At 30.4% G+C, this 15,355-nt stretch overlaps 1 protein-coding gene across 1 annotated transcript; it reads right to left on the bottom strand.

The window, feature by feature from the left end:
• Positions 1 to 12,359: 12,359 nt before the first annotated feature.
• LOC107613456 (bidirectional sugar transporter SWEET12) lies at positions 12,360 to 14,725 on the bottom strand. Its single transcript, XM_088496855.1, has 6 exons — positions 14,561 to 14,725; positions 14,338 to 14,374; positions 14,002 to 14,212; positions 13,527 to 13,688; positions 13,310 to 13,429; positions 12,360 to 12,965 (listed from the first exon to the last, which is right to left on the bottom strand). Exons 1-6 carry the CDS (start codon positions 14,598 to 14,600, stop codon positions 12,630 to 12,632), a joined length of 906 nt encoding a protein of 301 aa, XP_088352981.1. The 5' UTR covers positions 14,601 to 14,725; the 3' UTR covers positions 12,360 to 12,629.
• Between the last annotated feature and the right edge of the window lie 630 nt (positions 14,726 to 15,355).

The raw sequence follows: 15,355 nt of genomic DNA, 5'->3' as shown, positions 1-15,355 counted from the left end.
TTCAAAGAAAACTCTATTATCATAGCAGAATTGATATACACTCATAAGATTCTTTGTGATTTTAGGTACATGAAGCAGTTTTGTTAGGAAGAGTAATTTAGAGCTCAAATCAGTGTTAAAGCACATTTTTCCAACATGGTGAATATACAAACCTGATCCATCTCCTATGACAACTTGCTCATCTCCTGTGTATTCTTCTTTCTCCATGAGGTTCTGTGCATCATGAGTGATATGATGTGTAGCTCCAGAATCTAGGTACCAGTTTGGATCTTGAATGGTCGAAAGTGTTGTCAACACATTGTTATAGTTTGCCTTTGACTGAGTGATCTGATTGTTGCTACCATAGGTGTCTTCATACTATTTTTTATCATATCGGTACCAACAAAATCTTGTTGTGTGTCCTACTTTATCACAGACCTGACATTGTGGCCTGCCATCTCCCTGCATTGTTCTTCCTCTACCATACTGATTTCTGCCATGACGACCTTTACTGCTGTCAAGTTCTTGTGTAAATCTTCCTGCATTTTGAGTCATTCTTCTTCCTTCATAGGTACCTCTACCTCCTCAAAACATTCGTCCTACTCTGCCATGAAAGTTACCTCTAAAATTTCTTTTGCTTGTTGAATTCTAAGAATAAAACTGATTTTAGTGAGCTTGTGTGTATTGTGAGTGCTGAGCTATATTTGCTTGCATAAGAGTTTCAGATCTTCTAAATCTTGCTAACATGCTTTCATGAGCTAGCAATAGTGCTTCTAATTCTCCCACTATTATGCTAGTAGATTTTGCTAACACTGAGGTCATCACATTACCATATTCTTCAGTTAAACCATATAAGATTGCATTGACATGATCACTCTCCTTTATTGATTCACCCAAAAGAAGCTAATGCATCCATAGTGCTCTTTATCGACAGAACATACTCAGTGACTAACGTACCTATCTGGATCGTGCTTAATTTGTTCTTCAGCCGCATTACCTTGGCCTTAATTTGAGACACGAAGTGATCTTCGAGCTTTTTCCAGATCTGGTATGTGAGTGTGTACCTAACCATTCTTGTAGTGAAGCGATTTAACATCGAGGCCAGTAACCAGGACTTCAAGCTAAGAGAGCATCTTGCCGCTTTCATTTCTGGAACTCTGGATTTACTGTACTGTCAGGAAGAAACACTTGAGGAATGTTCTCTCCAGTAAGATGATTCAGCATGTCATTACCTTCGATTATTGACTCTGCTTGATCCTTCCACTACTGTAGATAGTTGTTTTCATCCAACTTCATGGATATGGGAGTTGCAACGAAACTTTGCGCCATGATTCTTGAGCAGTCTTCAGTCAGAGATTCAATTGGTTGCTTGCGGAAGCTATGGCACCATAAGCTCTGATACCATGAAGGTATCAGTAACCTAGGTGTGAATCTTGAAAGTGGTTAGTGAAGCATGAAAAAGGAGAACAGAGAAGAGAGAACAGAAAATGAGAAATCAGAGAGAAAGAGAGAAGTTCAATTCTTGAATTGAAGAAATGAAAAAGTGAAAATCAGCTACAGTGACAATGTTCTGTAACTTATAAAGAGGAGAAGCAGTAAAAAGAAAAGAGTGTGAGCTGGCTCTAACTAACTACTTACTTCTAGAGAGTTCCAGCTTAACAACTAACTAATTGTTAACTTCTTAAATCAGTAACTAACTAACTAACAACAACTTGTACACCATCTTGCATTTGCTTAGCTGGCTTAACTCTAAGCATAATGCTAATACATCCATCAATAATAATAATAATAATAATAATAATAATAATAATAATAATAATAATAAGGGTAAAGTATATTTTTTGTCCCTAAAGTTTATTAAAAATTTTAAAAATGCCCCTAATAAGTTTTAATTTGTTTCAATTTTATCCTTAATATTTTCGATTTGCATCAATTTTATCCTTATCTTCAAATTTTTTGGTCAAACTATAGTCAACATTAATTTTTTCCAATAATACCCCCAAACCCTATTCTCTTTCATCATCATCAAGAACAACTACCTAACACTCCCGCCGTCATTTACGTCCCAACTCCGGCCACCGTAAGTGATGTATATCAAATCCTCCTCTCTTTCATGGAGAAGACTCCATTACAAGACCCACCATTCCACCACCGATCCCTGACCATGGCTCCAACCAACAAGAACTATGAAGCACTTTGAATCCATCAACATTTAAGAAGAAGAAGCAAAATAAAAAATGGGCAACGGCAACATCAACAACAACAAAACACAACAACAGCTCCATGTAACAACAGATCAAAACTCCATAACAAACAAGAGGTGCATGTCATTTCTGATTCTCAATTACTTTCTCCTCTTTGTGGGTACTGTATCTTCAAACATGCTCTCAAAGATTTCAACAAAAAGATTCTACCTTTATCGATCTTCATCGCAATCATGTTGGGAATCAACAACCTTCTCTTCTCATGGGGCGTTTCATATCTTTCAGTTTGCAAGTGTTGAAGGTAAGGTCCCATGGAAGTTGTTGAAGTCAAGCCAAAGATGCTCGAGCTTCTTTAGAGCTCTAATGGTGACCGAAATCCCACCGAAAAAGCCATTATAGGGCAAGTTGATGAGCTGGTGTTGAGATTTGGAGAAGTTCATTGAAATGTTGCCGGAGAATGTCGCTGGAGAGGAGGTTGTAAGCGAGGTTGAGTAGCTGGAGGTTGGCGAGGTTGAGTCCCTACAGGTTGGTGAGGTTGAGGAGCGGCGGAGAAAGGTGGCTAGAGAGGGAGTTGTTCTGGAGGTAGATTACATGACGGAGGAGACCGTTGGAGAGGGAGTGAGGGATGGGGCTGTTGCTGAGTGAGTTTGGGGATAATGATGAAAGAGAATAGGGTTTGGAGGGTGTTATTGGAAAAAAAATAATGTTGATCATAGTTTGACCAAAAAATTTGAAGAAAAGGATAAAATTGATGCAAATCGAAAACATTAAGGATAAAATTGAAACAAATTAAAACTTAGGGGTATTTTTGAAACTTTTAGTAAACTTCATGGACAAAAAATATACTTTACCCTAATAATAATAATAAAACTCTATAGGTTATATATATACGTCTAATGATGAAATTCTCTCACTTTTATTTTCAAGAAAATTTATTATTATTATTATTATTATTATTATTATTATTATTATTATTATTATGAAATTCTATAATGTGAGATAGATTCTGTCTTTCAACCAAATTAACAAAGCCCAGGTGGCCCTTTCATTTTCTGATTTGTCTCTTTTCAAATACTCATAATTGCATCTGCATGCATCATCTTTCTTGCTTAACTTGAAAATCCAATGTCTTTTAATGTTCCAAATTGACAATATAACTACATAGACTATGGACATTCACACATTTTTTCAACAACAGAGAAACATTATTATTTGCATCAGGCCACACCATGCATGCTTTAAAAAAAATAAAAAATAAAAGAAAAATAAGAAACATATTTAATGACTATCAACAAAAGAAATAATAATTAAAAAGTCCAAAAAAAAAAAAAAACAAACAAACACATGTTATTTTTAAATAGTAGGTGATACTTGTCTCTTCTCTTTTTTTTTTTTATTTAAAGAAAAATAAAAGTCACTTAATTATATATATTTATCATATATATGGTTAATATCTCACCATGCTCTATTGTATCCAAATTTCTATCGAATTCACCCACTAAACAATATAAATAGACAGTTTTTTTTTTTTTGGTGACTATATAAATAGACAGTTTAAACACATTTAATATATTCTATCTACCCTAATATAATTATTATACGTTTTAGATTATTAACTTGAGTATAGACAATCAACTTGGGTTGGTCAAGTGGTCAGCTCACTCGTCCGCTTAAGCAAGTATCGGGAGTTCGAATCTCACCTTGTGCATGCAACAATTCATTGGCCAACGGCAAACCCTTAAATGGAACTTAGATCTGTCGGGTTGAGAGATATTCAGGAAGAGTTCACCCCTAATAAACAATGTTTAATTAAAATATATTTTCACTCTTGATATATATACAAATTTATTTTGCACACTGAACTGCAAAACTCAAGCATCAATGAATGTGATTGCTGTCTCACTCACTTAGTATATATTATAAGAAATTACAGTGGGAAAAACTTAATTATCAATTACATCATCGTTATCATCTATATATATATATATTAGTAAGAAATCTGAAATCGTGGCTTTTTGGTACTGAACAAATTCTCAGAAGATGAATCACACAACAATTTTAATTCAACAAAGTTACTATCTATCTATATATGCCAATCACATTTCTTTGCAAACCAATAATGCCTACAATTTCGGTGATTATGTTGCTACAAGGTCCAGTTACTAATAATTGAGACGATTAATAGTGAGTAAGTATGTAACACCATGTCATAGAGTTTAATTTGGCTAAGCTAACTTTGCAAGATATTTAAATTAAAGTTATCAGAGTTTTTTTAATATTTTATAGGTTTTGATTTAGTTTTGGACAATTGGATTAAATGATTCACTCTTCTTTTTTTTTAATTTATCAATTTATTAACTTAGATTGATCGAGTGATTAACTTATATATATCGACTTAGATAAATGTTGAAAATTTAAATTTTACCTTATATAAATAATTCAGTAATCACCAACATATCATTATTATTACAAATTTGACTAATTTACTTTGTAAATATTTTTGTTTAAAATAAAAAATTTAAAATTTGAATTTTATAAATTTTATTATACTGGTACCAAAATGTGGAGGTTGGGCTCCGGTTTGTTTTGTTTAAAAGAAAATAAAACTCTAATTTGTGTGTATATATATTATAATTATCTTTTCTGTTTTATATTTTGGAGTTGGTAATAGGGATGAAAATGAATCGAAACGAGTTAAGTTTTAGTTTTGACAAAATTGGTCTATTGTTATAAATAAATGGCTCAAGTCTAAACTTGTTACTTCTCATAGCCTTTTTTTCATACTCGAATCCGGCCTATTTAAAATTCGAACAAGGCCACGAACCTATTTGAAAAACTTATTTCATAAATTATAACTCAAAATAGTAAATTTAAAAATTCTAAATTGATATTAAATGCATTCTAAAATTTATAATTCATAATTTATAAAGTATAATTTATTTATATATCAATCATTATTAGTCACATATCATAAGCATACTTACGATTTATAAATCATTTTTTTAACAAAAAAACTATAATATTAGCTAATCTGATCTTGCCTATTGATTCTTTTAGTTTTATTTTATATTTAATATAAGTGAATAGTTGAAAGTCTAAATTAAAAAAAAAATTATTTTCACAAAAAAAAATATTTTAATGAGTCAACCCAACAAATTTCGTATGTTTTTTTTAAAGTCAATGACCTAACCTTTTTAATTAATAGACTTCACAAAAAATCCAAATCTGGCATGTTTAATAAAACAAGCTAAACTGAACTGAGTCGAACCTAAAACGAGCTGAGCCAGGAGCTTTCGTTGAGTAGTCCGACCCATTTTTACTCCTACTGGCAGCATAGCTTTTTTTTCCTACCTATGGTATTTTTAATTCAACAAGTCAACGATTAATCTATTGTAGATCAGAACTCTATTTAAGAATTTGTCACTTACCAATAAATTGCTGTATGTACAAAAAAAAAATTCAAACTTTTAATACTTATTTAAATGAACTAATGAATTAATCACTAAATCAATCTAAGTTAGTTGCTGACATCATAGCTGATATGTATTTGAGATCATCCCTTTATGACTGTTCGTAATTTTTTTTATTTGGATCCACTCTTATAATATGTCCACTGTCTTCATCACATAATCTTCATAAGCATACGCAAATTAATTTAGTTCAGTATATTATATATCTATAAAATGTCACCTCTATTCACATATGCAAACCTTTATAGATATAATAAAATCAAATTAAGTGGAATTTAGATCACAATAAAAATAAATAAATAATATATAGGTTATTATTAGTATATACGTACTTTGGTAGTTTTAGTAGCCCAAAAAATAACAAACGTGATTCCATATGATTTTTGGTTCACCCACCTTCGGATTCAAATTCAGAAATTTAAAAGATATTTTATTTGATTGATTAATTAAAATAGTTACTTAAAAAATCTTGTCTTTTTCAAGCAATCTTACGAGATAAACACAAATTTCCTAAAATAATAATGGAGTGCCAACAACTGTATATCAAGAGACTCATCGAAAACAATCAACAACATGCTTTGATGTATTACTAAAATTGTGAAAATCAATTCGTTTCGCACAAAAATTAATTATTGAATTGGATCCAATTCAAGCTCAAAATATGCAAATATAAGTCTTAATATTACTAAAAATGTGAAATCAATACACAAATAAATGTAACTAACACCTCACTCTATATACACATTTATCAACGAACCGTATACAAAATTTCAATGTAACAACCTCTTCGGTGGCAAAATAAAAACCTAAATACCGCCAATAAACAACCTATACTGCTATATATAGGTGGCAATAGGGGTGCACAAGATCCGGTCCGGTCCGAACTCGGACCGGACTCGATGACTTCGGGGCTAATTTGGCCCGACTTCGTTATGGCCCGGTCAGACCCGAGATTTCAATAGATGGCCCGGTTATTTATTAAATCGGGTTCGGGTCAAGCCTCGGGTCACCCGGCCCCGACCCGTTGGACCCGTATAGTTGTTTGCTACTTAATATTTTGTTGTTATTGGTTGGTATGACACTATAAATTATTATTATTATGTTAATCTTGTGTTGGTTGTTAACTTTGTTTTAATTGTCTTTTGAACTTTGAATGTTTAATGTGTAATTGATATAATTATTATTATGAAACTTTAAATTATTATTATTAGATTCTAAATTATTATTATGCGAATGTTGCATTATTATGGAATAATTATTTTTCAAAATTTAGAGGTTCAAAAGATGTAGAATCTAATTTTTGGTGATGTCGTGATAAAGTTGATCAAGACCCGGGCTTCACCCGGTTTAGACCCGGCTTAAGTGTGGCCCGAAAGTAACACAATTTCATCAGGTCTAGGGTCGGATAAGGGTCTCATAAATAGACCCGGTCATTACTTAGGGTCGGGTTCGGGTCACGGCGAACCGGGCTTCACCCGGCCCCATGTGCACCCCTAGGTGGCAGTAGTGAGAGCTAAGCTCTGATTTGTACAAAGCATTAAAACCCTAACAACTATAAACGTTTGGAAGAATTTTAATTGTACCAGATATACTGATATTCCAATCATTTTAACTCTCAATTTCAATTATAAAAAATATATAATATATATTAAATAAAAGAGAAATTCTCCACATACAAGCGTTTTTTTATACAAGTCTTTACAAGTCATCTATATTAATGCGCTTCGAACCGTTTTCACTGCACCTCCTTCTTCTTTTTGCTGCACGTTCTTCTTCCTCTTCCTCTTCTTTTTTCTTTCGTTTCTTGCCTTTTCTTTCTCCTTCTTCAACCGTTACTGCATGTTTTCACTGCACCTTCTTCTTTTTGCTGCACGTTTTTCTTCCCCTTCTTCTTCTTCTTTTCTTTCGTTGCTTGCCTTCTCTTTCTCCTTCTTCATTTACGTGCTTTTCTCTCTGTTTTCTTTCTTCGTTATTCTCGATTTCCATTGTTTTTTGACATCAAGTTCTGAAATCGTTTTTGAAGAAGAAGAAGTAGCAGAAGATGAGGAGGAGAAAGAGAAAGAGTTCTGAATTATGCATAAGGTGTACTTCAACGAATTTTGGGTGTATTTCTTAAATCCTTTGGGTGTAGTTTTGTAATCCTTTGGGTGTATTTCTGCAATTCTTTGGGTGTATTTCTATAATCGTTTGGGTAAATTTCTGTAACCGTTTGGGTGTATTTCTGTAATCGTTTGGGTGTATTTCTGAAGTTCTATTATCTTCAAAACGATTTCAAAGCTTGATTTCAAAAACCATGAAAATCGAAAAAAAAAAACAAAGCAAGAATACCAGTGATAAACGCAGGTAAAACAACGAATGAAAAGGCGAAGAGAATAACGAAGAAATACATGGAGGAAGAGGAAGAGGAAAGAGTGCAACAGAGAATGATGTGCAAACAAGAATGATGCATGTCTAGCCCTAGTATAAGCCATGAGCTTATGTGTCAGTTGGCTGCCCGCATTCCCGGCATTTATCCGGTCATGAGTCCACGATTTTTCGGATATGATTTTTCGTTCCAAATAAATGCGCATATAATAATAGCAACTCTATTGAGACAGCCTCTGCTTTCTACTAACAGGAATTATATATATATATATACTCTGCTCTGGGGAACAGAAAATTGTTGTAGGTATCTTAGTTTTCCTACAGAAGCTCTGGGTTGCCATAAACAACAAACGCATATACAAGTATCTCTGGAGTTGCCTTAATGTAACAAGTGACCTTTTAACATGCCCTCTGCTTGTTCTCTAATCTCTTTATCATATTACTCTTTACTCTGCTGTGGTTTCTCTGTTTAATGTGTGTATTTATAGCTTATGTAAATTTCGATATGAATAGTTAGTATGTCCCAAGTATAGGTTTATTAAGTCTATACTGAAATAGTTTAACTTTTCATATTATACCTAACCCTAGGCGCAACTCAAATACTAACTATGTTGCTCCTATTTTGCTCACTAATCACCATTTATTTCTATCATTGCAACTTTACTGACTTTTTCTTCGATTTGTATCTTTTCTTCAACTTTTTATCTTTCCTTTATCTTTGCCTCACTAACATGTTATTACCACTCCCTAAGTATTTTATTAAGGTAATTATGAGATTCTGCGTTTAAAGTTGTCTTTCTACAACTTTTATGAAAACTGCATTTTTCGTATTATTTTATTATTTTTAATTAAACAATATTATTTAATATTTTATTATTAAATTTTCGAAAATCAACATATTTTTACCTTTAACTTATTAAATTTACTTTTTACCAACCATAATTTTTAATATTTTTACTTTAACCACCCTAACTTTTTAATATTTACAAACAAAAAAAAGTGTTCTTCATCATACTCGAAGTGTTTTTCGCAAATTATTCAGATTCTTTCTCTGTTTTTACCTATTTTTCAATCTTTTCAGTAACCAATTTTACAAAAATTCAAAATAAAGTTGCAGCCACCAAAACTCCATATTTTTCACTTGATTTCAACACAAAATTAACCCCAATTTAAGGGTTAGGGTTCATTTTTCCCAGCTGCCCAAGAACACATTCATAGCTTGAATTTCATCAAATTTTCATCAAATTTTCACCAAAATTTCATCAAGAATCATTCATATAAACAATCAATTTCAAGCATAACCAAACCATACAACAATTACACAACTCAAACACAATTAATCAAGATTAATTTCACCAAATTCTACCTTGATTTGTTGCCTCAAATTCGGTTATGCTTCTAGGTGTTCTTTAAGCACTTTTTCCTTCTAAAACACATCAAGAACAACTTTGAATCTATAAAACCTCAACTGACCGAACCTTAATCAACATGTTAGAAAGGGATTTCTTACCTTAAACGTGTTGGAAATGGAAGATTCTTGACTCATAAATCAAGCTAAGCAAGAGATCTAAGGAAGAATATTAAGAAAACTCATGTTTAACATATTTTTTATGAAATCGAACCAAAGAGGGGGATGAAGGAAGAAGAAGAAGAAGAAGACATGGTGAGTGTAGCGCTTTGAAAACAGAAAGCGGTTGAATAACGCATTAAAAGGAAGCGGTTGAATAACGCATTAAAAGGCCCGTATGTGTAGCAACTTGTAAGACTTGTAAGTCAAAAAGACTTGTATGTATAGCAGGCCTCTAAATAAAATTAAGGATTAAAATTATTAAAATATCGATATTTTAAATACATTTAAAAATTTTTCTAAACGTTTAATTTGTTTTGGATGTGACTCCGGTTCAAGAGTCGGTCTTAATTCGGTCCAAGAACATGGACCGGAATAAAGAAATTAGCTTTATTTGCTAATTTCAATTGAAAAATGTTACTTATTCTTTAAATTTTCAGTTTTTAGTGAGTTTTTTTATTTAAATAATTTAAATATCCACTTTTATAAAAAGTTATTTAATTTTTAGTTTCTCTCTTCTAGAGACTAAATGATGCATAATTTTTAAAAGATACTTAATTTCACTGATTCTAATTTTAAAAATTTAACTTCTTCGTTCTAACACAACCAACTCAAATCCAATAACAATGTTCTTCCAACCAATTTTTTTTCCATCACAGTTTCTGAATTCGAGACCATTTAATCCCATAAGTAACAAACTTGGAGAGAAAAATCATCGTACATGACAACAACAGACTCTGATAACTATTAAAGAACAAGATTTACAAGATATATCGTGTCAATCAGTTTAAAACTCAACTTAAAAGCTACCAAAAAACAAGCTAAGGCATTTACAGATTCTATAATGTAGTGATTTCTCATTTATTTCTATAAATTATCTTTTAATTCGTCTCTAACTACTTACAATGCTCCTCTTCAGCTTATATATTTTGATGTATGGGAACTAGCACCCATTATTTCACATTTATGTTTTAAATACTATGTAATTTTTATTGATGTATTCTCCATATATACTTCCTTTTAGTTTTTTAGGTCTTCAAAATTTTTTAACAACAAATGGAGAATCTTACTAGCCATAAGATTAAAGCTTTTTAATCTGAAAATAAGGGTGAATATACCTCAAATCAGTTCACTCATTTTCTTGCTGAATAAGTTATTGTTTTCCCTTTTAAAACCCTATAATAAAACTAAACTAGATTTCAAATTACATAGATGTGTCTTCACAGATTATGCACCTAATTCAAAAGGTTATAATGTCTTTTACTTTGTAGCAAAATTTTTATTACAAGATATGTATAATTTGATGAAACTAACTTTTCCTATAGAAAAATATTTCTTAAATATGAAAGAAAAGGTTCAATTATTATTATTTTGTCCCTAGCGTCTTAAAAGAAATGTTAAGTACGATTTTGGTATTTAAGGTATGGGGCAAAAAAAATTTTATTCCTAATTTTTTTTTTTTGTATACAAAATCATTTCTAAAGTTTAAAACCAAATTTTAAAATCGTCTTTTTTACTTAAATCTTAAAATTTTCGATCAAATTATCCATAACAAAAAAAATTATAAAATAAAAAAAATGATAGAAGGAGAGTGTTTTTGCTCCTGCGAAGGAGGAAGAGAAGAAGAAGGAGAAAAAAAGAAAGAAGAAAAAGAAGAAGCTGTCACGATCCACCTCTACCTCTGTTTCCGCTGCCAAAAATTTAAAACCTAAGTTAAACCTTGAGAACGATTTTAAAATCAAGTTAAACCTTAGGAACTATTTTGTATGCAAAAAATAGTTAGAGATAAAAAAAAAAATTCGGCCTATATTTTAAGGACCAAAATCATACTTAACCCTTAAAAAATTATCCTATGATCAAGGGTGTTAAAATTAAAAATGAAAGAAAGTTTGTTAATCAAAATAAAAGAACATAAATTACAACAATAATTACGCTCTATAGCTTCTTTGAGTAGATTTTTTTGCGGCGAATTGGTCGTATTAGTGTCTTGATGAGTCGCTTTCAAGTCTCAACTATTTATTTTGTCCCTTATTAGAACATCATTGTCAACATTTATGACATCAATGCATATGAAAAGTTTAAAAAATAATTAATGTTAAAAAGAAAAAAAAAATCATCACAAAAAAAAAAGAAGAAACATGTAATCTAAACTTTTTCTTCATGTCGATCCGGATCATGCACATATGATAGGTACTTTGGAATAATAAATAACTTTTTACCAACTACTATTGAGTATATTTAATGATTAGTTTTTCCATCACTAATTATATTAATAAGGGTTTATGCTCCACCAACGAAAAAAATATATATATTAAAGATTTTGTTATTAACACTTCTTATTAACAAAACCTTAGTACTACCAACCAATAACCAGTGCTTTAATTAAAACTTCTATAACAATTTATTACTTTTTGGCATTTATACAATTATTTTTTAAATAAAGAATTTAATTTTAATATATTAATAATGTAAAAAATTTTAGGTTGACCAATAAAATTTATGTATTTAAATAATTTTTTAAATAAAAAATTTAAAAATTAATTATTTTTACTAGTGTGATAATATACACAATTTTTTGAGACTTATATATATATATATATATTTATCATAATTAATAACAACAATAATGAAGTGGGGACAATTTCTATATGAACTTCCCTGGATCCGGGGGCATATATTATATAATATAAAATTAATGAAAACAAATATAAAATTACATAAAATAAAGGAGTAACCAAAACAAGTTAAAAATAACTATGTATAAAGAGAGGGATATAACAATAATAATAATAATAACAATAATTATAGAAAAAGATATATCTACAAGAGGCATATAGTCCCATACTACCCCTTAGCTTTTAATTTTGTTTTAAGCGTTTCACAATTTTACACGTAAATTGAAGAACCCCACAACAAGAAAAGAACATAGATGAGAGAGATCATCATCATCATCATCATCATCATCATAGAGAAGAAGAAGAAGATCTTAATCATATTGAAGCTAGAGGCACCCTTAATAATTCCAAACTCTCTATACTATTCACTTCATGACTTGTTGTTATTGTTGTCATTCTTGTCCTTAACTTCTGTTTGGTTGTTTTCTTTTTGTGAAGACGAATCTTCATTCTTCTCTTCTTCTTTTTCTTCTTTTGTTTCTTTCATTTCTATGTTTTTTACTATTACTTCTATTTTCTCAATATCGCGTTTTTTCTCCTCCTTCTGCTTTTTCTTCTCGTCTTCGACGCTTTCTTCGATGTTGTTTTCAATGTCGGCAGCTTTGTGTTCTGGTAGCTTCTCATCTTGAACCGGTTTTTTATTTCGATACATTGCATAGAGAACCATTTGAACCGTTCCAAATGTTAACCCCACAATGTTCGGGAGCTGTCCATACACAAAACACATGGTTACAACATTTTTTCATGCATTTTCCATAAGGACAAATTAGTAATTACTAGAATCTAATCCAATCTCTATATAAATAATAATACAAATTAAATACATTATTTTAAAATAATTACTCACATAAAAATATTCTCATGTAAAAATTATATCTGCAGTTGTCTTCGTATGAAGTTATTAGTCGAAAATCGTTAGATCATTTGACATATTAACTAAATTATTATTTAACAGTTTTTAACTATCAACTTTAAGACAATTATACGTGAGTGTTTATTAATTTATATACACTAGCTGTTAATATTAATATAAAATTATTTTACACTCACCGTAACGTAAATGTCTTTGAGGAAGATGCCGTACAATAGCCACATGATTGCGCTAATAAAAAGAAGAAGAGAAAGAGGAAAAGGAAGGAACTCCACGCTTTTGGTTCGGATAACCGTCCTCTGAAATTGGAAACAAAAAATTAATTAATTAGTATATATTATATATAAAGTAAGATTCAATGAGAAATTCTATATTACTTTTTATATATATACTTACAATGATGCTCAAAGGTGCTGCAAAAACACTAGTGGCAAAGACAACACAAATCCATCCAAGAAGCTTGAGACGGTTTGCTCCTTTTGCTAGGATATGTGTTAATAGAACAATTGTGCAAAATCCTCCAAAGTTCAATAATAGAATCATTCTCAATGTGGACATCTACAATATCAAACAATAATGTTAGTTATATAGTTATAATAAAAGCAAAAAATTTACGTATATTTGTTTTCATATGAAGTTATAGCTAAGAATCGTTAGATAATAATTTAGCCAAACATATCAAATCATCTGACGATTCTCACTACAACAAAAACAGGTATTAGCGACGAAAAATTAACGACAAAAAAAAAACCGTCGTTATTATCTGCATCTGTTGTAATGTTTTAACTGTCATATTTATATAAAAATAACTGTACGTGAGGTTTTCACCTATAAAAACATTTTTGATTAGTTAGAAGATGTAATTACTAACCCTAACTTTCTTGGGGCAGTAAGTGATGAAAATGGCAAGGTAAATAGTCTCAATGACACAACCAAATGCATTGATTGTGATAAGAAGAGTTTCTCCGGTTTTGACATAGGCATAGAAGATCCAAAGCATTGCACTGAAGAGTGCTGCCACATATGGAATTGATTGGAATCCTTCTGTTGATTTCTTCTTGCATACTCTATAAAATGTTGGTCTGAAAAAAAAAAAAAAAAACACATGCATGTGTTCATCATCACTACTTGATTTACTAATTAATAAAAATAAATAATAATATTTATTATATTGAAAGATCATAGCTAGATATATAGATATACTTACAGTGGTGCTAGAAAGCATACAAAGGAAGCAATGTTGCCTACAATAATAATTAACAAGAAAAACTATATTAGTTCATGTTTCTATAAGGAAAAAAAATTATATAAAAATTAAAATAAATAATAATTTCACTAGAAAGAACAAGAAGAGGAAGAAGAATAAGAGGAGAATATAGTAATATACACATAATAATAATAATAATGCAAAATGATGAATTTAAACATACCTAGAATTCCAAAGGTGAAAACTAAAGGACTGTGTGGCATGGTTGAATGTTGGTTTTGGAATAATTAATTAAAATCTCTCAATTCAAAAATTCCCTTGTGTGAAGTGGGGAAGAAGAAGAAGCTACTTTGCTCTCTAAATTAAATTTCTCTGTGTCACACTCATTTCAAAGAGAATAGAATCCCCTATATATAGGGTGCTTGGAAGGGTATGTGTATGTAGTAGATTATTTATTTTTTTAAAAAAAAATAATTATTAATTAGTACAATTTTGCATGGACATTATGATTTTATTAAAAGTATGAATGAATCATGTATGTATGGTTGCTTTAGAAGGCATATAGGCTTTGAGGGCCACACAAAATAAACCATGCAATACCAAATAAAATTGCCAGCTCAACACTTAATGTAGTTGCAATGTTGTTCTAATAATAATAATAATAATAATAATAATAATAATAAATTAATAATTAATGGTATTGGGCCACACACAACACTTACACACACACATACACATATACACTCTTTTACTTAACCACGCGTTACGTACCCAAAATGCTTTCTTCTCCTTTCTTTTCTTTTCTTTTCTTTTCTTTCCCTTACCCAAACACATTTATATATCGAGTTTAATTTTAATGCACTAACTAACGGTTTAAAATACTTTTTACAGTTACATAATAATATTCGATTTTTTAGATAATTATTTATATAATTTGATAATTATTTTTATTGATATAATATTATATAATTAGATATATGTATAAAATTATTTTATACCGTATCAAAATTAAATTCTT

The sequence above is a fragment of the Arachis ipaensis genome, chromosome B8 (assembly GCF_059453495.1).
Source record: "Arachis ipaensis isolate K30076 ecotype BB chromosome B8, ASM5945349v1, whole genome shotgun sequence".
In the NCBI taxonomy this organism is placed as follows: Eukaryota; Viridiplantae; Streptophyta; class Magnoliopsida; order Fabales; family Fabaceae; genus Arachis; species Arachis ipaensis.
The sequence above is the reverse complement of the archived record's forward strand: the minus strand, read 5'-3'. Positions and strand labels throughout refer to the sequence as shown.